Source organism: Bufo gargarizans, chromosome 3, assembly GCF_014858855.1.
Source record: "Bufo gargarizans isolate SCDJY-AF-19 chromosome 3, ASM1485885v1, whole genome shotgun sequence".
Classification (NCBI taxonomy): domain Eukaryota; kingdom Metazoa; phylum Chordata; class Amphibia; order Anura; family Bufonidae; genus Bufo; species Bufo gargarizans.
This window is the reverse complement of record NC_058082.1, coordinates 357529215-357551851: the sequence shown is the minus strand read 5'-3', so window position 1 is coordinate 357551851 and position 22637 is coordinate 357529215. Positions and strand designations below refer to the sequence as shown.

Sequence of the window (22637 nt, the reverse complement as noted above, 5' to 3'; positions counted from 1 at the left end):
GGAGTAGGCCATTCTCATGTCCTTCAGTGGACAGCATGGTTCCTCAACAAATATCTGCCAGTCCATAAATAGCACAATGTAATTTCATATACTGATGCCAGCAAGGGGTCACATTAAGATTGTTGGGTTCTTCTCCACTCTATAGACACAATTTGAGTCTTTACCCCTGATAATGGTCCATCTGTCAAAAAGATCTACTTTTATAGCAACACGTCCTACGTGAAGCTCTACAATTGTGTCTTGCTGTTTTTCAGAGTTACAAAAGAAGTTCACATGTCATTGTCACAGTACACCCTCTGCAGACCACAATCACCGATTTCTGGAGGCTGGTATATGACTATGGCTGCACTAGCATTGTTATGTTGAATCAGCTGAACCAGTCAAATTCTGCCTGGGTAAGAGAAAACTGTTTATGTTACCCATGAACTAATAAATGTATTAGTGCTGGATGCGTAATTGTGTTTGCATATTAAATATATCCGGCTATTGCTGGTTTCATGGTAAATGTGCTAATGTGAAAGCAGAATTATCGCTGTGGGAGACAGACTGGATGTAGTGTTGCAGCTGCATTGGGTTCCGGCAGAGGAAACCAGTCATATAAATCATGATACAGTTATTATAGTTACAGTCCCAGTAACCTAATGTTAAATACTATACATTGTCCTTCCAATTGTGAACAAATGGTAGTTTATGGGAGAGCAGAAATGAAAGTGGTTGTCCCACAATGAAAGCTATATTCAGGATGTGATAAGTGGTCACTGGGGGTCCCGCCGCTGGACCTCCCACTAATCACTAGCCCTGTCACTCCATTCATGGGGCTGACCAAGACAACGGACAACGTACTAATCTTTCTCTGCGAGTCCCATAATGGAGTGGCACTGTGCATGCTCCACTCCTTGCAGAAGTGATGCAGTGAGGAGAAACCGGGACCTCATGTCTCCCCTTTCCTGAGATCAGAGCTGGGGCACCCAGCAATCAGACATTTATCATCTATTTTTTAAAGGAAAATTCCAACTTATTTTGGAATTTTCTGGGAGTTTAACATTGATGTCGTATCCTCAGGATATCAACATGTTATAGTGGGGGTCTGCCAGCACCCCCTTCAATCAGCTGTTTGAAAGGGTGCTGAACTCCTGTGAGCCTCTTCAGCAGATCGGCAGGGTTGTCAGAAGTTATCAGAGGATAGGCCATCAATATTAAACTTATGGTAAACCCTTTTAATAAATGTACCTAGTATATCGAAATATTGCATATGTGCCCTGTTTATGTTGTTTATTAAACAGGGGTCTGTCACCTCTCCTGACATGTCTGTTTTAGTAAATGTGGGTATTCCCCTTAAATACCAATTCTGAAACATCTTTTCTTAAAATACATTGAGCTGTTCCTCTGTTATTAGTCCTAGATATTTAAAAGGACTGAACCAATATGAAGTTCTAATAAAAGATGCTCCAGAATTGTTAAAATAGTTATTAGGGCAGGACAAATGGCATATGTCTTCTTTACAGTCTTTAGTCTTTACTCCCCTTTCTATTTTTAACCGCCTAAAGACTGGGTCTATTTTCATTTTTGCATTTTATTTTTTGCGCAACAAAAAACATTTTTTAATGGCACCATTTAATTCACCATGTCTGCTATGGGAAAACAGGGTAAAAAAAAACAAAAACACAATTCCACCAAGGTTTTTGGGGTTTTGACATCACTGTGTTTACTTTTTATTAAAAAGGACATGATGTCCTTATTCTGCAGCTCAATACAATTGCGGCAATACCAAACTTGTATAGGTTTTATTTTGTTTTATTACTTTAAATAAAATTAAAACTCTTGCAAAAAAAATCTAAATTTTATTTAACCATCATTTTCTGACAGCAATTACTTTTTTATATTTCAGTCTACAGAGCTGTATGAGGGCTTCTTTTCTGCTAAATGTACTGTACTTTTTATTGGTACCATTTTTGTGGTAGCATTTTGTGGTTTTTGATTGCAGATTACAGTACATTTTTTGGGGGGCCAAGGTGACAAAAAATGGCAAATCATTTGTTTTTAATATATTTTTCCATTACGGCATTCAACGCACATGAAATAAAAAAATATATATTTTAATATTTCAGACATTTTGGGCACGCAGATACATAATATGTTTATTTTTTATTGTTTATATATTTTTAAATGTAAAATTGGGATAGCGAGGTGATTTCAACTTTTTATATTTTGTTGTTTTTGGTGGGGGGTTTTTAAACTTTTTTTTCACTTTTTATTTAATAACTAGTATACCCCTTAGGGGGCTAGAACCTGTGATATTTTGTTTCTTGTCCTATTTACTCTAATGAAAAAAAACTAAAACGCACCCAGATAGAAATGTCAGTGTATCGGCAGGGCTTCTAACAGTTTCAGCAGGATAATGCACACCTACATACAACTTTGGTTGCACACTCCCTTGACCTGCCCAGTCGCCAGATTTATCGGCAATCAGGCATTTATGGGATCAACTGAGACACCAGCTTTGGAAGCCTACTAGTGTGTAGAAGCTCCAGGTCCAGCTGCAACAAACATCAAGCAGATACCATGCAGAACCTGTATGCCCCCATGCCCAACAGTATTGCGTATCGAGGCTGAAGGTGGCCCGACAGGGCACTAGAGCCCCCTTAGTTGTACAGTTTTCCCCAATAAACGTATCATTTCGCTCTAATATTGTTATCACTTACATATTCCATCATTACATTCTCACGTATAAACTTTCATTCCATTCCAACTTCTTCTTGGTAGGTTACTTAGTGCGTTACTTTTTTTGTCAATGAATGTATCTGATGGTGTGGGAGCCTCATACATATGACCAGTTTGCAAAAGTATCACTGTTCACCATAGCAATCAATAAGATTATTTTTTAAAACTAACAAATATTTACCCTGAGCCACTGACATACACACAGCACTGCACATGTCTTTGAATATATCCTTACGAATAAATCCTTATTTTAAAATCCTTTGTTCTGTATCCTAAATCCTAGCCCTGCTTGCAGTACTGGCCAGACAATGGGATATCCAGATATGGACCAATGGAGGTTCAGTTTGTGTCTGGGTCTGTGGATGAAGATGTAGTAACCCGTCTGTTCCGAGTACAGAACATTACAAGGGTAAGTTACTTTGCAGATTTTAGAATCTTGGTAAAATACTGCTTTCTTTAAGAGAGGGAGTGCTATATTGGCAATAGGGTGGTTGCATACGTGGATTGTTTTTCAAAAATACAGGGACCAGACGTTACATGTTGGCCACTAGGAAATTATAAGGTTGATAGTGCTGTGTAGTTCTGGCACCCCACATCACCAATTAATGGCCTGTCATTAGGATAGGCCATCACCAGTCATAGGGAAGTTGTCATCAGATATGACCTATTGTGTAAATCAAGTTGTATGTTAAACATATTAAACACTTGTCTTTTGATAACAGCTACATGAGCCATAGACAATATGAGGGGGCCACATTGACTTCTATGGGAGAGTTTTCTAGGCATGCTGTGTGACCTGTGCAGAGGTCATGGGGGAGCTGTAATATCAACCATGGTGAATAGTGGATCCTGTGTTATCTCTATAGAGGTGGTGCTTGTTATTGTAATGCTGTGGTGAGAATGATCGCCACATTACACTACTGAAAAGTTACCTGCACAGAATAGGAAATCATGACCTATTATTAGACCTAGTGGCTAGTGTGAAATTTTCTGGAATATATATATATATATGTATATATGGACCCGGCTTCGCACAGGTATATTTAATCTATTTGATTTCAGGTTTCCATGTGTCGTAAAAAGATATCAACAGTATCCCCATAACAGTGACCTCTACAGTACCCGCCCCTTTAACAATGACATCCACAGTGTCCGCCCCTTTAACATTGACATCCACAGTGCCTGACCCTTTAACAGTGACCTCCACAGTGGCCGCCCCTTTAGCATTAACCTCCAAAGTGGCCGCCCCTTTAACATTGACCTCCACAGTGGCCACCCCTTTAACATTGACCTCCACAGTGCCTGCCCCTTTAACAATGATCTCCACAGTGCCCACCCCTTTAACAGTGACCGCATCTTTAACAGTGACCTCCACGGTGACTGCCCCTTTAATAGTGACCTCCACAGTGTCCGCTCCTTTAACAGTGACCTCCACAGTGCCCGCCCCTTTAACAGTGACCCTCACAGTGCCCGCCCCTTTAACATTGACCACCCCTTCAACAGTGACCTTAATAGTGGCCACCCCTTTAACATTGACCACCCTTTTAACAGTGACCTCCAGAGTGCCCGCCCCTTTAACAGTGACCCTCACAGTGCCCGCCCCTTTACCATTGACCACCCCTTCAACAGTGACCTTAATAGTGGCCACCCCTTTAACATTGACCACCCTTTTAACAGTGACCTTCATAGTGGCTGCCCCTTTAACAGTGACCTTCACAGTGCATACCCCTTTAACAGTAACTTCCACAGTGCCCACCCCTTTAACAGTGACCTCCACAGTGCCCGCCCCTTTAACATTGACCATACCTTTAACATTGACCTTCATAGTGGCCGCCCCTTTAACAGTGACCTCCACAGTATCCACCTCTTTAACAGTGACTTCCACAGTGCCTGCCCCTTTAACAGTGACCTCCACAGTGTCTGCCCTTTTAACAGTGATATCCGCTGTGTCTGTCCCTTTAACAGGGACCTCCACAGTGCCCTCCCCTTTAACAGTGACCTCCACAGTGGCCGCCCCTTTAACAGTGACCTCCACAGTGCCAGCCCCTTTTAACAGTGACCTCTGCACTGCCTGCCCTTTTAACATTTACCTCCACAGTGTCTGCTCCTTTAACAGTGACCTCCACATTGCCCATCCCTTTAATAGTGACAGCCCCTTTAACAGTGACCTCCACAGTGCCTGCCCCTTTAACATTGACCACCCCTTTAACAGTCACCTTCATAATGACCACCCCTTTAACAGTGATATCTACAGTGCCTGCCCCTTTAACAGTGACTTCCACAGTGCCTGCCCCTTTAACAGTGACTTCCACAGTCCTTTCCCCTTTAACAGTGACCTCCACAGTGCCCACCCTTTAATAGTGACCACCCCCTTTAACAGTGACTTTTACACTGACCACCCTTTAACAGTGACTTTTACAATGACTGCCCCTATAACAGTTACTTTCACAGTGACCGCCCCTTTAACAATGACTGCCCCTTTAACAGTGACTTTTACCCTGACCGCCCCTTTAACAGTGAGACTTTCACAATGACCGGCCATTTAACAGTGACTTTTACCATGACCGCCCCTTTAACAGTGACTTTCATAGTGGCTGCCCCTTTAACAATGACCGCCCCTTTTACAGTGACTTTCACAGTGGCCATCCCTTTAACAATGACCTCCCCTTTAACAGTGACTTTCACAGTGACCGCCCCTTTAACAGTGACTTTCGCACTGACCGCCCCTTTAACAGTGACTTTCACAGTGCCCGCCCCTTTTTTCAGTTGCTTTCACAGTGACCGCTCTTTTCACAGTGACTTTTTTATAGTGACCGCCCCTTTAACAGTGACTTTTACCGTGACCGCCCCTTTAACAGTGACTTTTACAGTGGCTGTCCCTTAAAAGTGACCATCCTTTTAACAGTGACTTTTACAGTGACCGCTCCTTTATCGGTGACTTTCACAGTGACCGCCCCTTTAACAGTGACTTTCATAGTGACCGCCCCTTTAACAGTGACTTTTACCGTGACTGCCCCTTTAACAGTGACTTTCACAGTGACCGCCCCTTTATCAGTGGCTTTCACAGTGACCGCCCCTTTAACAGTGACTTTTACCCTGACCTCCCCTTTAACAGTGAGACTTTCACACTGACCGCCCCTTTAACAGTGACTTTCACAATGACCAGCCATTTAACAGTGACTTTTACCATGACCGCCCCTTTAACAGTGACTTTTACCGTGACTGCCCCTTTAACAGTGACTTTCACAGTGACCGCCCCTTTATCAATGACTTTCACAGTGACCGCCCCTTTAACAGTGACTTTCATAGTGACCGCCCCTTTAACAGTGACTTTTACCGTGACTGCCCCTTTAACAGTGACTTTCATAGTGACCGCTCCTTTAACAGTGACTTTTACCATGACCGCCCCTTTAACAGTGACTGCCCCTTTAAGAGTGACTTTCACAGTGGCTGCTCCTTTAACAATGACCACCCCTTTAACAGTGACTTTCACAGTGGCTGTCCCTTAAAAGAGACAGCCCCTTTAACAGTAACTTTTACAGTGACCTCCCCTTTATCAGTGACTTTCACAGTGACTGCCGCTTTAACAGTGACTTTTACAGTGACCACCCCTTTAATAGTGACTTTTACAGTGACCGCCCCTTTAGCAGTGACTTTCACAGTGACCGCCCCTTTAGCAGTGACTTTCACAGTGACCGCCCCTTTAGCAGTGACTTTCACAGTGACCGCCCCTTTACAAGTGACTTTCACAGTGACTGCCCCTTTACAAGTGACTTTCACAGTGACCGCCCCTTTAACAGTGACTTTTACAGTGACCGTTCCTTTAACGGTGACTTTCACAGTGACCGCCCCTTTAATGGTGACTTTCACAGTGCCCGTCCCTTTAACAGTGACCTTCACAGTGCCCACCTCTTTAACATTGACCACCCCTTTAACAGTGATCTTCATAGTGGCCACCCCTTTAACAGTGACCTCCACAGTACCCGTCCCTTTAACAGTGACTTCCTCAGTCCCCGCCCCTTTAACAGTGACCTCCACAGTGCCTGCCCTTTTAACAGTGATCTCCACAGTACCCGCCCCTTTAACAGTGAACTCCACAGCTCCATTTAATAGTGGCCCCTGCCCCCATGCATGTAGCAGTGTAGTTGTGCCGTCATACGTCATATGACTGAATATTTAAGGACCTGCGAACTGCTAAAACCTGTGATCAGTTGTTATGGGAACCTTGAGTAGGACCTGCGAGCTTCTATTGGCTGATAAGGGACATGTGACCGTGTGTATGGCAGTTCGGATTGAAGTGAAAGGCTTGCTGGATTCTATTGGCTAATGCAGGTCATTTTTTGTGAATATCTCAGGAACGGCAAGTCCTAGAGAGCTGAGACCCGGTCTAAAACCTTCCCGGACACCTGATGTACCAAATTTGGCGAAGATCGGTCCAGTCGTTTGGACGTGCATAAAGAACGTCTAGACCGACAGACAGAAACTCATTTTTATAATACAAGAGATAAGATTATATATATATATATATATATATATATCTCAACAGAAAATGGCGGCACAGTCTAATAAGCAAGTCTGGGTGCACGTCCTTGAGGGAATTGGCTTCTTACCCCAATTATAGTCCAGAAAAATGAACGGCACTCCAATAGGTCATAAGAAAATAACTCCTTTAATCACCCGTGCGGTGCAACGTTTCGGCTCAATGCTAGAACCTATTGGAGTGCCGTTCATTTTTCTGGACTATATATATATATATATATATATATATATATATATATAGGGTGGGCCATTTATATGAATACACCTTAATAAAATGGGAATGGTTGGTGAAATTAACTTTATTTGTGGCACATTAGTATATGTGAGGGGGGAACTTTTCAAGATGGGTGGGGACCACGTCGGCCATTTTGAATCCAACTTTAGTTTTTTCAATAGGAAGAGGGTCATGTGACACATCAAACTTATTGGGAAATTCACAAGAAAAACCAATGGCATGCTTGGTTTTAATGTAACTTTATTCTTTCATGAGTTATTTACAAGTTTCTGACCACTTATAAAATGTGTTCAATGTGCTGCCCATTGTGTTGGATTGTCAATGCAACCCTCTTCTCCCACTCTTCACACACTGATAGCAACACCGCAGGAGAAATGCTAGCACAGGCTTCCAGTATCCGTAGTTTCAGCATATGCTGTGAAGATATGAGATGTACAGCACCTGAAACTACGGATACTGGAAGCCTCTGCTAGCATTTCTCCTGCGGTGTTGCTATCAGTGTGTGAAGAGTGGGAGAAGAGGGTTGCATTGACAATCCAACACAATGGGCAGCACATTGAACACATTTTATAAGTGGTCAGAAACTTGTAAATAACTCAGGAAACACCATTGTTTTTCTTGTGAATTTCCCAATAAGTTTGATGTGTCACATGACCCTCTTCCTATTGAAAAAACAAAAGTTGGATTCAAAATGTCCGACTTCAAAATGGCCGCCATGGTCACCACCCATCTTGAAAAGTTTCCCCCCTCACATATACTAATGTGCCACAAACAGGAAGTTAATATCACCAACCATTCCCATTTTACCCACCCTGTGTATATATATATATATTAAATAAAAATGTAAAAAAGATTACAAATATATATATTTTTTTAACATAGATCATTTCCTGATTGCACATTCCCTTTAAGGCTAGGCAACTCCTTTAAGATCATTTACATTTTCTAGGACTTTGAGTTTTCCCTTCACAACAACTGTATGAGCCTCCACTTTTTTCTCCTGTCATTTTTTTCACAAATGCAGTGTAGGTATATACCATAGTAAGCTTGATATTATTATGGCTTTAGCCACATACGGAGAATTGCATAAACAAGAGGAGGACTCCACGTCAATACCTTGCAAATAGATATGTGCACAAAGATTCTGTTGTATATGGCAGTATTCTGGAGGCAAATTTTATGAGGTTGATATACCTTTAAAGAGAACCTGTCACCAGTTTCATGGAGTCCTAACTAAGGGCAACATAAATAAGTGACTGATTCGCTTAGCAAAATGCTGGGTCACTTTCTTTAATTGACCCAGTCAATCTGCCAGCATCTTGTATTGAAAAGCTCCAGCTGATAACGATGAGTCATGAATATTCATGAGCTCCTGACTCTCCCCGCCCACCTGCTGCTGAGTGACAGTTTGTTTCCATAGGAATCAGCAGCAGGTGGGCAGGGCAGTGGCTATAGCTCTGAATTAAATATACGCTGGACTCGATGACATCACGCTGGACTCAAATCAGCTCATTAGCATGCGGCATCTTTGTGTGTATATTATGAGGTAACCATCTGTCACACCAGTAAGTGAATACATCTAAGGTACTTTTTAGTAGTTAATGATTGTATATAATTAGTTAGATTATAATCAAATATCCACATGACAGGTTCCCTTTAAGATAAAAAAATATATATATTAACTCCTTGTTGGCTGACGGGTCATATTTGGAGGGCTTGATCGGCAGCTAAAGTGGAGGCTTCATAAATGTCTAGCTTCAATAGGAAGACGATATACTTCAATATGTTCAAAGCAATACTAACCTAGAGCTGTGCCCTGCGTGATCACTTGACCTAAGAGTAACTAATATTCCACCTACATTACTGCGTAAAGTGAGAATAGTGGCATTTATACATTTTATCTTACTAGGATAGTGGCTTGTGCTAATAAGATGGTGTCTTATGCACTTAAACCATTAATTTGCACCCTTGATTGACAGTTTCAGCAAATGTTTGTGTAGCACTTAAATCAAATTTGCATGCAGCCAGTGTAGCTGTTATTTCAGATTTTCTCTCGTTTATCTGTCTTCTTGGCTGTTTGACATGTAAGTTCGATTTGTACATTGATTTTCTTTAGGCTGTGTCTGATTATTTTTTTCGATACCGCGTCTTTGGAAGTCAACTGTTGCAGGAGCTTAATTGTTACTGGTGCTGCAGTCTTTCAGGATCTTATTCAGTACTTTATAATTTAGCTTAGAACTGGGTTAAAATATGTTAATTATATTTCAGTTTATGGCATTACTTAATCCATTAGCAGGCATCTGTAACCTGATTACATCTGCCATACAGGAGTAGGAACCTGGAACACTTCTTAACAGGTCATTGATATCAGAGATGTTATGTTGGTTTGTATGGAATTAGAAACAACACCATTCCAGTCCATGAGCTGCAGCTTAGCCCTATCCAAGTGAATTGGACTAAATTCCAATTTCAGACACAATCCATGGATAACAGTGGAGCGGTTTAAAGGGGTTTTCTGATTACTAAAACGTATCCCCTATCTTACTTATCTTCCTAGGGGATAAGTGTATGATCAGTGGGGGTCTGAACGCTGGGGCCCCCTCCGATTATAAGAACAAAGGCACTGTGTACAAGCACTCTGCTATCTCCAGCAATCTGTAGAGCTGAAAAAGCAGCAGTGAGCATTGCATGGCCGCTGTTGTATTCAAACTGGGGAAATCAGGGCCCAGTTCTCGTGATCGGATTGGGCCCCGTAATCGGACCTCTGCTAATCAGACACTTAGGGGGTCATTTATTAAACATAAATACGCCTAAATTAGGCGTATTTCTGGTGCAGATTCGCGCTGCAATCTGCGACTTTTCCCCGCTCACGCTAGGTATAAAAAAGTGGTCAGGAAAGGGCACAGGCCGGCAGGCCTGTCTCATTCATCATTTTCTATGCCTGTTTTAGGTGTAGAAAATCATCAAAATGTAAGCCAGCTAGGAAGCTGGCTTATATTTAGACTGGCACTGGATGGGCTGAAGTTATGTAAAGGCCTGCGGCAGATCCACCACCAGATATAGGGGTTATTAAGACCGGCGCCCAAAACGCTGGTCTTAACAAATGACCCCCCTTATTCCCTATTTTGTGGAGATAAGTCTAAGTACTATAGAAACCATTTTAAGGTAAAGATTTTAAAATGGTTTGTACAAACTGCCTGGCTTCAGAATGTCAGAGGGAATGTCAAAGAAATCATAATCCAGAAGTGTCCATTGACATTTGAATACCTAATTTAAGCATTTAAATTTTCTACAGTTATTGAAATACTAAATACACAACATGAATAAAAATGGCTGGTCTCCTTGAGGTACTTAAGGCACCATCCCCTTTGGGAAAGTGCCTGAGCACTAGGTTCCGCTAGTGTCCTGCAAAAGTGTGCTTTTCTGCCCATGTAACTAATTCTGCCTGAACCATCTCTGCCTGAACTGATCTTTATTTGGTCTTTGTACTGACCCTGAGCTGCCCGCCCTGACCTTGGACTGTTTATCGGATTGCACATACCCCTCACCTTGGCCAGTCCCTGACTACAGTTTTTCTCCACACTGGTGTCTCTTGACCCCCTGGGTCAGCTGTCAACCAACTAGAGACTGCTTTAGCAGGTAGCAGCCTGGTAGTTCCCCCGCAGCGAACTCCAAATACCTTTATAGCAGGGGTGCACAACCTGCAGCCCAGGGGCCACATGCGGCCCTCGATACCATTCTGTGCGGCCCCCAACCATCTGGTAACAGATATTTATTTCTATGTCTTGTGGCTGCTTACATGTATTTTTCATGTATTCTGCCATTAGATGGGAGTTATAGAAGTGTAACTAGACATTTATGATATATACTGTATGTTCAATATGCCACAAATATAGTATTTCAGTTGGTAGTACCTCTTTAAGTTTTATTTTCGGCCCTTGGAATTGGTCTAGGCTGACAACGTAGCCCCTAACCTGAAAAGGTTGTGCACCCCTGCTTTATGGGGTTTAAAGGATAAAGACCACGGGACTGTCAGGATATCGTCCTTATGAGTATCCCCAACTCAAATCTGTTTGGTTGATACAGTATAACAGAACCTATATTACTGGCTCTTATTTTTATCATTCATTTCTAGGTTTAGTGTTCCTTTTAATAAAAATGTTAAAAATTGTGGGGTTAATGAGCTGGGCTGTTCCATAACCTATAATAGAGAATTGGCAGCAGCTGTAGCCATCTAGTCTGCTGGTAGTAACACTTTTTTTTATTTTACTCAGAAAAACAACCTAAATGATAATTTAAAAGACAAAAAAAAGAAATAACTAAGTTTATTGACTATAATATCAAACACCTTGGCTTGTTATAAACAAGGTAGTAGTGGTTATGAATATGTGACCCATTGTGTTTGCTTCCCTTTATGAACTGAAAATATTGAATTAATTGCATATCATTCTGTGGTCTCAAATAATTTGTAATAACCAGTAATTTTCATTGTTCTCTTTCTCATTTCATGGCTTTCTTATTCACACTATTTTCATATGGTATAAATGTAAAATTTAAAGTAGTTGCCCAGTGAAAAAAATATCTATCTATATAAAATGGCCATGCATGATATAAAAAAGACATACTCACCTCACAAATCCCCCTCTGCTCCCGTTCCGATGCTGCCCACTATATAGAACCACCATTGAGATCCATGTTCTTCAGGGGTATTGCAGTGTGACTGAAGTACATTTGTATTATCCTTCCTGTAGGATGAACATCTCCTGGTCAAGCATTTCCAGTATCTAAGATGGTCTCCATACAGAGATACTCCAGACACCAAAAGATCCTTCTTACAACTCCTTTCCATGGTCGAACAGTGGCAAGAGCAGAATAGAGAGCATAGGACCCTTGTGCACTGTCTGTAAGCATCCATACATTTTCTGTAGGCTTTCAGTTTCTACGTCAATTTTTTTGCTTTTGTGACATTTCTTCTGCATGTTTTTTACAGAAACGGCGGAGGTCGGAGCGGGACATTCTGTGCTTGCGCAATGCTGTGTGAGATGACTCGATGTCACCACGTGGTTGATGTTTTCTATGCTGTCAAAAGTTTGCGGAATATTAAGCCAAATATGGTGGAAACACTGGTAAGACCGTAGCTACTAAATATGAAATTATCCATGAAATAGGCAACTTTGAACCCTTTTTTATAGTTGGTATGGAAAAATGTAGCATTATTACTAATCATGGAATCCCAATCTTTCTCTTGACAGGACCAGTACCGGTTTTGCTATGAAATTGCCCTGGAATACCTAGAACTGCATGATGCCAGATAGCATCCATGGAAACAGCAATTTGGGTGTCAGCCCTGCTGCCTGTGCCCTGTGAAATGGACATGTGCCAATCTGATGCATTTATATGTTGTGGCCAAAAAAGACTTCAGTCACCTCTCCTAATCCAGTATGAAAAGGGCTTCTCTCTGCTGTCTCTGTGGGAAGTGGAAGTATATACCAATCAATGCCTGTACATATTTCTAGCTGTACATATGAGCCTGATTATGGAACGTGTAGCTCCAAAATTAAAGCCTATAACATATTTTACTTGTGATGTATATTCATATCAAATTTGCATATGCAAATCAGCGCAAGTATCAAAGAGATTTCTCAGTGTCAGAGGTATTCAAGGACACCTGAGCTGTAAATAAGTGATCTTCACCTTTCATCTCTCAATGGGTAGGGAGGGTGACCGCGATGGGGTAAACTGCATCAGCTGAAAGGCAAAGTAATGTGTCTTCTCTATATGTGTAATGGATGTCCCTATGTGATCCTCTAAGCCACAGTATACACTGAGCGTCATGATCACTATGTGTATATAATGCTGAAGGATGTACTGACCCCACAAGTAATGAAGGGGTTTTAATGCTTTATTGTACTTGAATAAACTGCTTGTTTTTATTAGTTCTGGGTTCTTTGGGATGGAATTTCTCTGGTATGAATGTGCAAATGTCTGCTCTGTGCTGATTTATAGCCATCAGGCGCATGTCACTGATGTATTACATTACTAGGAGGTGAGAGGTATGAGTGCTGCTGCCTTTGTAGTAAATGGTAATAGCATCTCTCAGTTTATTAGGAGGAGATGAAAAGTTTATGTCTTTACATTAGATAAAGATGACAAGTGTGTTCTTCACGGCCACCCAGGGGACAATATATACACACACACTGTATTTACATATTATATATGAGACTGGCTGTGATGTGGTGACAATATTGTGCATTATGTGACAGTGTTGTTAGGAAGGGGCCAACAGTTCTCTAGTTCTGCATTGGTTTTTATTTTCTGCCTTGCAAGGATGATTAAAAATAATTGGACAGACAGCTAGTTGGTGATTTGTCCTTGTGTCAGGGGACAGGGCAGCCTAGTTCGTCAGTGCACCAAATTTACCACTATTTTACTGTTGATTCAGTTGCCCTAGACAGGGCCAGAGGTCAGCTGCCTGTCAAAAGAAGAGCTATAATAACATTCCTGGAAGTGATTACCTTCTTCAGTAGCATAAGAGTGAGCACTTTCAACTGCCCTCTCTATTAGAAATCCCATACTTGAACATATGATGATCTCAATTGCTGGATATGCTTATCTAGATGTCACATTATGTTCTATGTAATTAGTGCTAAGTGATAAGATGGAGCTGTTCACAAATAAATTGGTTATTTCTTTCAAACGACAATAACATATTTTACTGTCATTTTAACAACAGAATGCATCAAAAATAATTCAATTCCAAACTTGCCACATGCGAATAGTCAATTGTGTCAAATTACATTTTTTTTTGCTTCTATTTGAAATTGTTTCTATATGTTTTATAGTATTCACAGGGGTGCACCTAGTCTTTCTGCTGCCATAGGCGAAAACTGAAACGGCGCCCCCCCCATACTAATTTCTTAACTTACCCCCTTCCCTCCAGCCCTCCTGTTAAATACATACTTGGAAAACATTACATACAGCGCTACAAAACATACAGGGTAATACAGCGCCACATACTGTGCTTCTCAATATTACACTGCAGAAACAGATAATCCCCCTTCTGCTGCCTGCCCCCCTCTTGCTCGTCCCTGGTGCTGCCTGAGGCAATCGCCTAACCTCGCCTCATTGGTGATGCACCCCTGAGTATTCAGTAGCATAAAGATATGTTTACTGCATGCAGGGGCGTAGCTAGAAATGCATGGGCCCCTTAGCAAAACATTTTTATGGGCCCCCCCCCAATCTCCCACCCCCACATATCTATGGGGCCTCCCACAACTCCACCAAGCTCCCACCCAAACACCCATCCTAGATCTCCCACCGCCATGAGCATAGAAATGTCAGAGGAAAAAACAAATAAGCCGTCGCTCCATCCCCATTGACTATAATGGGGACGGAGCTCCGATGCAGCACGGCAGTGTGCGGTGAAAGGCTGGCGGACGAAAAGTACTGCAAGTCCAACTTTTTCGTCCGGTGGCCTCTCACTGCGCAGTGCCGTGCTGCACCGGAGCTCCACCCCTATCCCCATTATATTCAATTGGGACGGAGCAGCGGTCCAGCCAAATAGCGGCAGGACGGATCCGATAGGCTGAATAGCCTGCCGATCCGTCCTGCCGCAAGTGTAAAAGTACCCTTAGTCTGTCATATAAGGGGGGGGGAAGAAACCCCAGAACTAGACTCTCACTTACTAATTACAGCACACACCTCTGTAGTGTCCACCATCAGACAGGGGAGGGCACACTCTAGTTCTGGGGTTTCTTCCCTCCCCTGTCTGATGGTGGACACTAGAGGGGTGTGTGCTGTAATTAGTAAGTGAGAGTCTAGTTCTGGGGTTTCTTCCCTCCCCTGTCTGATGGTGGACACTAGAGGGGTGTGTGCTGTAAATTTGTAATTAGTGAGAGTCTGATGATCTGAATTCTGAAGTTAAAAAGAGCTGCCTGCAGACCTGCAATGATAAGGAGGGCGCGGGGGCCCCTGCCCACTTGCTTCTCTTGGGGGCCCCAAGAGAAGGAAGGCGGCAGGGGCACACACGCCCTCCTTCACTTCAGGTCTGCAGGCAGCTCTTTTTAACTTCAGAATTCAGATCATCATTATCAACATCATCACGATACTGATCATCATAATCTTCTTAGTTCTAAGTTCTCACAATTCTTTTTCACTTAATCACTTACTTTTAGAGGCACACTGGCACAGTCAGAACAGCAACAGCTGTTACAGCAGGCACTGGGCAGCCGCAGTCACAGAGGCAGCTCACAGTGGAGTGGACGCCGGAGTGGAGACCACTGACCAGTTGAGGAGGAGGCAGGAGCACCGGCCGGGAGCAGACTGGAGAACGGTCGGACCGGTCACCGGTCCCACAGCGCAGGCAGGCTGAGCTGATGCACAGGCTGGCAGCAGTGAGACTGACACTCTCAGTCAGTCTCAGTCAGACTCAGACACTGCTGTGGCGGGAATCTGACTGGTGCCGCGGCGGGAGTTGAGACCACTCTCTCCTAGACTCCAGGACCAGGTAGTACACACCCCGTGACCCCGACCCAACCCCCCTCCACCGCAGCCTGCATCTCATCTGCTGCCCGGCCCTGTCGTTCCCTCACTGCCCTGCTTTCTCCTGACTCCTTCTCCCCAGCCAGGCCCGAGCTGGCCCGGGCCACGGACCGCCCACGGACGGGCTGGCAAGTGTATGTAAAAAATAAATAAAAAATCAACAGGCCCAGGCGGGCTCCCCAGTGGCGTAGGGCCCCATAGCCACTGCTATGGTTGCCATGGCGATCCCTACGCCACTGACTGCATGTAAACGTGTTCCTGAATTTTCAACTAAAAATCAGCTCTATGTATCTGAATGGAGATGTTTCTTCAACAAGCACATGGATTTCTACAAACCACATTCAGATGTTTGGGGACAGTTTCAGAAATTTCTGATACAAATCTGCCATGTGTGAATATATCCTAATAGTTCCCTTGGAGTGAAGCAACTTAATCAGCATTGGTCCTTAGACTGTTTACTGTATGGGTCTTGGAAATTTACTCAATTAACAATTCATAACTACGGAGACCCTCACAAATACATTTTTTATACATAAGTTCATGATGTGATTTGTTTCAGAGCCAAAGCCATCACCCCACCTTAGAAACAATAGGTCATATGAATACCCATATTACGTGTAACAATCTACAATATCCAGTACATGTCGGCACCCTGTGTGCTCAGTATACTTTTATATACTTCTGTTTGACCCTAGAAGCCAGGATATATGCAGCAGGCTGAATCCAGCCTGCTTTTGTGGGAGGGGCGTAGGGGGCTTCTTAAGCTCAAGCCGCCCAGCCGTCCGGTGCACATCCTCTCTCGCCTTTTCGTTTTGGTAGGAGGAGTTGCACCAGTTATTCCTCACTTCCGGCCAAGCTGCCCGCATGTGCGGCGTTTCTGTGCGCCAGAACCCGCCGCCGTCCAGGTAAGTTGCCCCCCTCCAGCTTCCTTTTCATCCCCCTCCCGCGTCCATACCAGCCACCCCGCGCCTCCACTTCATCCCCCCGCCAGTCCGCTTCTTCGCCCGCCGCTTTCGCCTTGCCTCCATGCGCTCCAGCGTGGAGCGCATCACGTGGCCGCCGGACAGCAGGGCGGAAGTCGGCAGGGGCCGCCGGTACGATCCTCCTGCCCCCACACTCAGATCAGTGCATCCATCCCCAGGGTCCCACAGATCCCCCCTCCTACCGTGCCACCTCTCCCTGCAGGACCACGCACCGCTCCGCCAGCCCCTCCAACCGGGTCCTTTCGCTTGCGGCCTACTTCCGGTCCTCCAGCGACTTCCGCCTGCCGTGCGTCCCAGCGTGGAACGCATCACACAACCACGCGGGTCAGGGGTCAGCTGGGCGGGGCCTGGCACCGGCATCCACTCCTGCAGTCAGTCCGACCGATGCCGCCCGCCGCAGACCACCAATCACATCAAACACAGTGAACAGCAGGGACGGGTTCAGTGGCGCAGGACAATCCCGGCGCAGCGCCGCCCCAACAATGGCCTCCCCTGGTTCCACAGCATGATGGCCCCCGCGGCCTCCCCACCAGCATAATGGTCTCCGTGGCCTCCCTGGCATAGCATGATGGCCTCCCCTGGTATTACAGTAGGATGGCCTCCGCGGCCTCCCCTGACAGTATGACGGCCTCCTCTGGTATCATTAGCATGATGGCGTCCGCGGCCTCCCCAATACATAGTATGATGGCCTCCGCGGCCTCCCCTGACAATACGATGGCCACCGCCACCTCCCATCTCCCACCACACCCCGGCATCAGGGGAGGGACAGTGCGGCACCTGTCCCTCCCACTCTTGCCAACCCCCCACCAACACTGGTTCGCACACCCACCACCACTGGGGCACTTCCCTGCGCAGGTTTGCCTCCCCCGGTGCTGGTCCGGTGCCCCCCCGCCGAGCGCCGCGGCCCCCCCCTTTCTCCTCCCGAGTCTGGGTGGGGTCCACCATCCCAGCACCCTTGCCAGGCGACCGGCGTCATCCCCCCCCGGGTGGCCACATCCGGGTTAAAAAAAAACAAAAAAAACCACGTCCATCCTCCACCACTCTTCTGTCCGCAGGAACGCCCTGCTCTCTTCTCATCTATTTTCTCTCTCGCTGTCGCTCTCCACAGGCAAGGCCTGTTTCCCTCCGTCCATCACCTGTCTGTGTCCTATCTCTCTCTTTGTTTTCCACTCGGGTCACGCAACCCACGTGTCTTCAAGGTGGTGCGCCCACCTCGCATTCCCACACCTACCCCGGGCCTGGTACGCCCAGGCCCCACTTTGTCCCAACAGTCTTCTTCACAGGTACGCCCTGAACCGCTCCTTAACCTCGTCCACCCAGGATCACCCTGGCACACATTTCACTCAGCGACCCCTTGTTACAAACTCCATCAATTCTGCCGGAACGCAATCCCACCCATGGCACGTGTTTCCCCACTCCTTGGCTTGCCGCCACAGCAGTCACGCGTCATTCCCGGCCCCGGCCCGGTCATATCCCAGGAAACCTCTGGTCACGCACCAGTTGCGTTTTTTCCCAAATCACTACGTTCGGTCTTGTCCTTTCAGGTGACTAAGCTACTCCGTGAGTGCTCCCTTAGAATCCTTTGATCCCATTTTCTGTCCTCCAGGTAAGTAGCGGCCACGATTCGCTATTCTGGCCGCCCGGCATAGCCAATCGTGGCATCATATACTGTTCTTTTCAGGTGAACTAGGGATAATCTCGGCTTCGCCAGGTCTTTTTCCGTCCCCTCCATTCGCGGCATTAACGGCTCCAGTATCTTAAGGTAAGTTGATAAACCACGCCCAGCAAGGGGACCTCGCGTCCTCCGGCCTCGCCCTGACGCAGGGCACCACCGTCCCGCTACGCGCTTCTCTCTGTAACACCTCCCGCACCCACCCCGCTTCCCCCTCCAGCTTTTTTCTTTTCCCTCTTCGTTTTTCAGCTCTAACATGTCCCATGTTTCCGATCTCGAGGACGCTCTATCGACCGTAGAGTCCGCGGTATCGGAACGAGCAAATCGCTCTTCTTACCGGACATGGACCATCCCCAAGATGATTGCCGAGCTGAACAAGCGAGGAATCCGCCATTCGGCCACAGCCCGAAAGGCCAAATTATATTGTCTATTGTTTCCTGAGCCATCCACAGGGTCCACGGAGCAGATCTCCATGTCTACCATACAGTTGTCACTGATGCAACTACACGCCACTATCAATAATTTGTCCAGTTCCATCTGTGACATCAACACCAGGCTCCAGGCGGTCGAAAGCAGGGACGCTTCACCTGCCGCATCCTCCAGTCCCGCCCCTGGTCCTTCCACTTCCCAGCCATCTTCCCCAGGTAGGTTGTCCGGGGCGCCCGAAATAGCACCCTCCTTCTTCGTCCCCGAAAACCGGCGCAGGGACATTCTCGCAGGCAAGGACGTGAACCTGGCGGCGGTCCTCATCTCCACGCACGACACGGTGGAAAACTGGACCATCGCTTGCGGGAACGTGTCCGTAGTCCTGAAGGCCAAAGACTCCAGGTTGAACAAAAAACTCTCCATCCCAGAGTTCGTGCTCGCGTTCAGCCTCTACCGCGACATCATCTGCGCGGCACACCCAGCCAGAAGAGAGGAGCTGGACGCATACCTATACAGGGTCACGGAGCTTGGGCACAAATACGGAGGATTCGCGTTTTATGACTTTCACCGGTCATTTTCGGCGAAGGCAGCTGCAGCCCTCGCCCAGTTCCAGCATATCACCAACTGGGCCTCCCTCGACGTGGAGCTATTCTGCAGACACTTTGCAGGTCTCAGGTCTCCTTTTTGCTCCCACTGCCAGTCAGTCCTGCATGCCTCCGATTGGTGCCCAAACTCCCACGCCTCCCCCCTGCCCAAACAGCAGCCCAGCACTTCTGCCCCTCCAGAAACCGGGTCCGCTCCTGGACAAATTAGGTCGCCCCATCGTGTACCTGGGAAAAAAACAGTTGTGCAATAACTTCAACTCCAGCTTCTGCAACTATAGCAAATGCAAGGCGCTCCACATTTGTTCCACCTGCTTCTGGGCCCACCCCCAGTCCTCCTGCCCCAGCGCTCAGCCAAAAGCTGACTGGCCGACATCAATGTCCCCTTCTCATCTTCCTCCTCAATACCCACCACGATCCCGCCTTTGTCCATTTCCTGCATTCCGGTTTTTCAACAGGCTTTCACACCGGCCTGGTCACCCTGCCTCGGGATTCCTGGGAGACCCCCAATCTCATGTCAGCCATGACGGACCCGACCTCGGTGGATTCCCTTCTGCAGGTCGAGCTGCAGAAGGGTTTCATCATAGGGCCTTTTCCCACCCCTCCCTTCCAGGTCTGCAGGGTGAGCCCCATCGGGTTGGTCTGCAAAAAGAATACCAATAAAAAACGATTAATATATGACTTGTCAGCGCCTCATGCATCCAGCACCCCGAGCCTCAACTCATTGATACCGTCAGAAGAATACTCCATTCACTACTCTTCCCTGGACGAAGCCATCCAACTCATCCTACAGGTAGGGGCAGGTGCTTGGCTCTCAAAAGCGGACATTTCGGACGCTTTCAAGCTTCTACCAATCCAACCCCACCTCTGGAGGTTTCACGGGATCAAATGGAGGGACCAGTACTACTTTGCCACCCGCCTCACGTTCGGGTCAAAGAGCAGCCCCTGGCTCTTTGATCAGTTCGCCCAGGCCCTCCATTGGATCCTGGTAAACCACGGCAGTTGTCCCAGAGTCATACACTACCTGGACGATTTCTTACTGGTCGAGAACCCGAACCACGTGCCCGACAGATTGGAAAGCCTCCTCAGCATTTTTTTCGCCTTACAGGTCCCAGTGGCGCCATCAAAGGTTGATGGCCCTAACACGGTCCTCACCTTCTTGGGTATCACGCTTGATACCTGCAGAATGGAAGCCAGACTCCCAGAGGACAAACTAGTCAGGCTCCAGTCATCCATTTCTACTCACATCGGTTCCCGAACCATGTCCAAGGGCGACCTGCAGTCACTTTTGGGCTCTCTCAACTTTGTGACCCGCATCATGCCACAGGGACGATCCTTCACAGCAAGACTCCTCCAATTATTACCCACAGCCACAACCCAGGACTCGCTGATCCAACTGGACCGTGAAGCCCTGGCCGACCTTGACATGTGGAGGGTCTTTCTGTCAGCATGGAATGGCATCTCCATGTTCGTCCCTCGCTGGAGTCCCACCTGCCCGACCGTGTACTCCGATGCGGCAGCATCCGTCGGGTTCGGCGCCTTATTCGGCCACCAGTGGTTCGCTGATTCCTGGCCCTCCCAGATCCTCTCAGACCCTCAAGCCATCCAGTCCTCTCCTCTCCTCTCCTTGAATTGTACCCCATCAAGGCAGCCGCACAAGTCTGTGGCGAAGTATGGAGCAACATGCCCGTGCGTTTCATCACCGACAACCACACGGTCGTCGACATCATCTCCAAAGGCAGATCCAGCTCACCCAAAGTCATGCGCTTCCTACGCAAGCTCACCTGGCTTGCCCTCAAGTACAATTTCCATGTTTCTTGCACCCACATCCAGGGTATCAGGAACGTCGCAGCAGATGCCTTGTCTCGCTTAAACCTAACTCTCTTCTTCCAGGTCATGCCACAAGCCGAGAGAATCGGGATTCCACCCGCGGACTTCGGCTCTCTGATCCTGGACTAGACAGGCACCTAGTCATGGCTCAAACTCTCATCCGCAAGTCCCTGTCCGAAAACTCCACAAGGAACTACCAGTCCGGTTGGAAAGCCTTTGAGGTATTTCGTCGCCTTCACCCCAGGGGCAACGTAAGCGAAACTGCTTTCATCATGGCTTTCCTGGCATACTGCCACAAGGACCTACATCTCTCTTTCAGCACCATCAGATCGCATCTGTCAGGAGTCCAGCATCACCTCATGATCCGTCAGCCAGACAGCAACCCAATCTTTTCTTCCCACGCCATCAAAGCCACACTGCGGGGTATTCAAAAAAGCTCTCACAAATCCGGACCCTCCAGGCAACCCGTCTCAGGGGACCTGTTCAGGAAACTCTCATCCTCCCTAGACGGCAGTCCTTTTGGCCCTTTCAGAAGCTGCATTCTCAAAGCTGCCCTCTACCTAAGCTTTTACGGCTTTCTCCGGCCCGGGGAATTCACCGGCACCTCTCCTCACAACTCAGGCCCTGCTCTAAACCAACTCACCTGTAGTCACGAGCATTTCACTTTCACCTTGCCAGTCTCCAAAACCTCACAAACCGGGCCCCCAGTGCACATAGAATACTTCCCTACTTCCAACTCCTGGTGTCCCGTGGCCGTCCTCAACAGGTTACTCACCACCCTGGGTAATCGGGCTCCCGCCAGCCCTCTCCTTCCTTTCCCGTCATGACCTCTCACGTCTTCGCAGTTTGTCAAACACATTCGCAGCCTCGCGTCCGGGTTAGGGTTCAACCCCCAGGCCATCACGGGCCATTCATTCAGGATCGGAGCCGCCTCCGCTGCCTCCAAACATGGGGTCCCGGCCCATATCATCCGTAAGATGGGCCGCTGGAAGTCCTCCTGTTTCTCACAATACATCCCGCACCCAGAAGCCGAAATCGCCGCGGCTTTCTCTGACTTAGTTCTGTAGTACCATCTTTCACAATAAAGA

General features: G+C 46.6%; 1 protein-coding gene across 2 annotated transcripts in view; it reads left to right on the top strand.

The window, feature by feature from the left end:
• Positions 1–13431, top strand: part of PTPRU (protein tyrosine phosphatase receptor type U) — a 121255-nt gene extending 107824 nt beyond the window's left edge. For both annotated transcript variants that reach the window (XM_044287846.1, XM_044287845.1), the window contains 5 exons: positions 255–395; positions 3005–3130; positions 12247–12398; positions 12486–12621; positions 12748–13431. In XM_044287846.1, the coding sequence (XP_044143781.1) occupies positions 255–395; positions 3005–3130; positions 12247–12398; positions 12486–12621; positions 12748–12810 (618 nt within the window). In that variant the 3' untranslated portion in view covers positions 12811–13431. The remainder of the gene's footprint in view (positions 1–254; positions 396–3004; positions 3131–12246; positions 12399–12485; positions 12622–12747) is intronic.
• The last annotated feature ends 9206 nt before the right edge of the window (positions 13432–22637 follow it).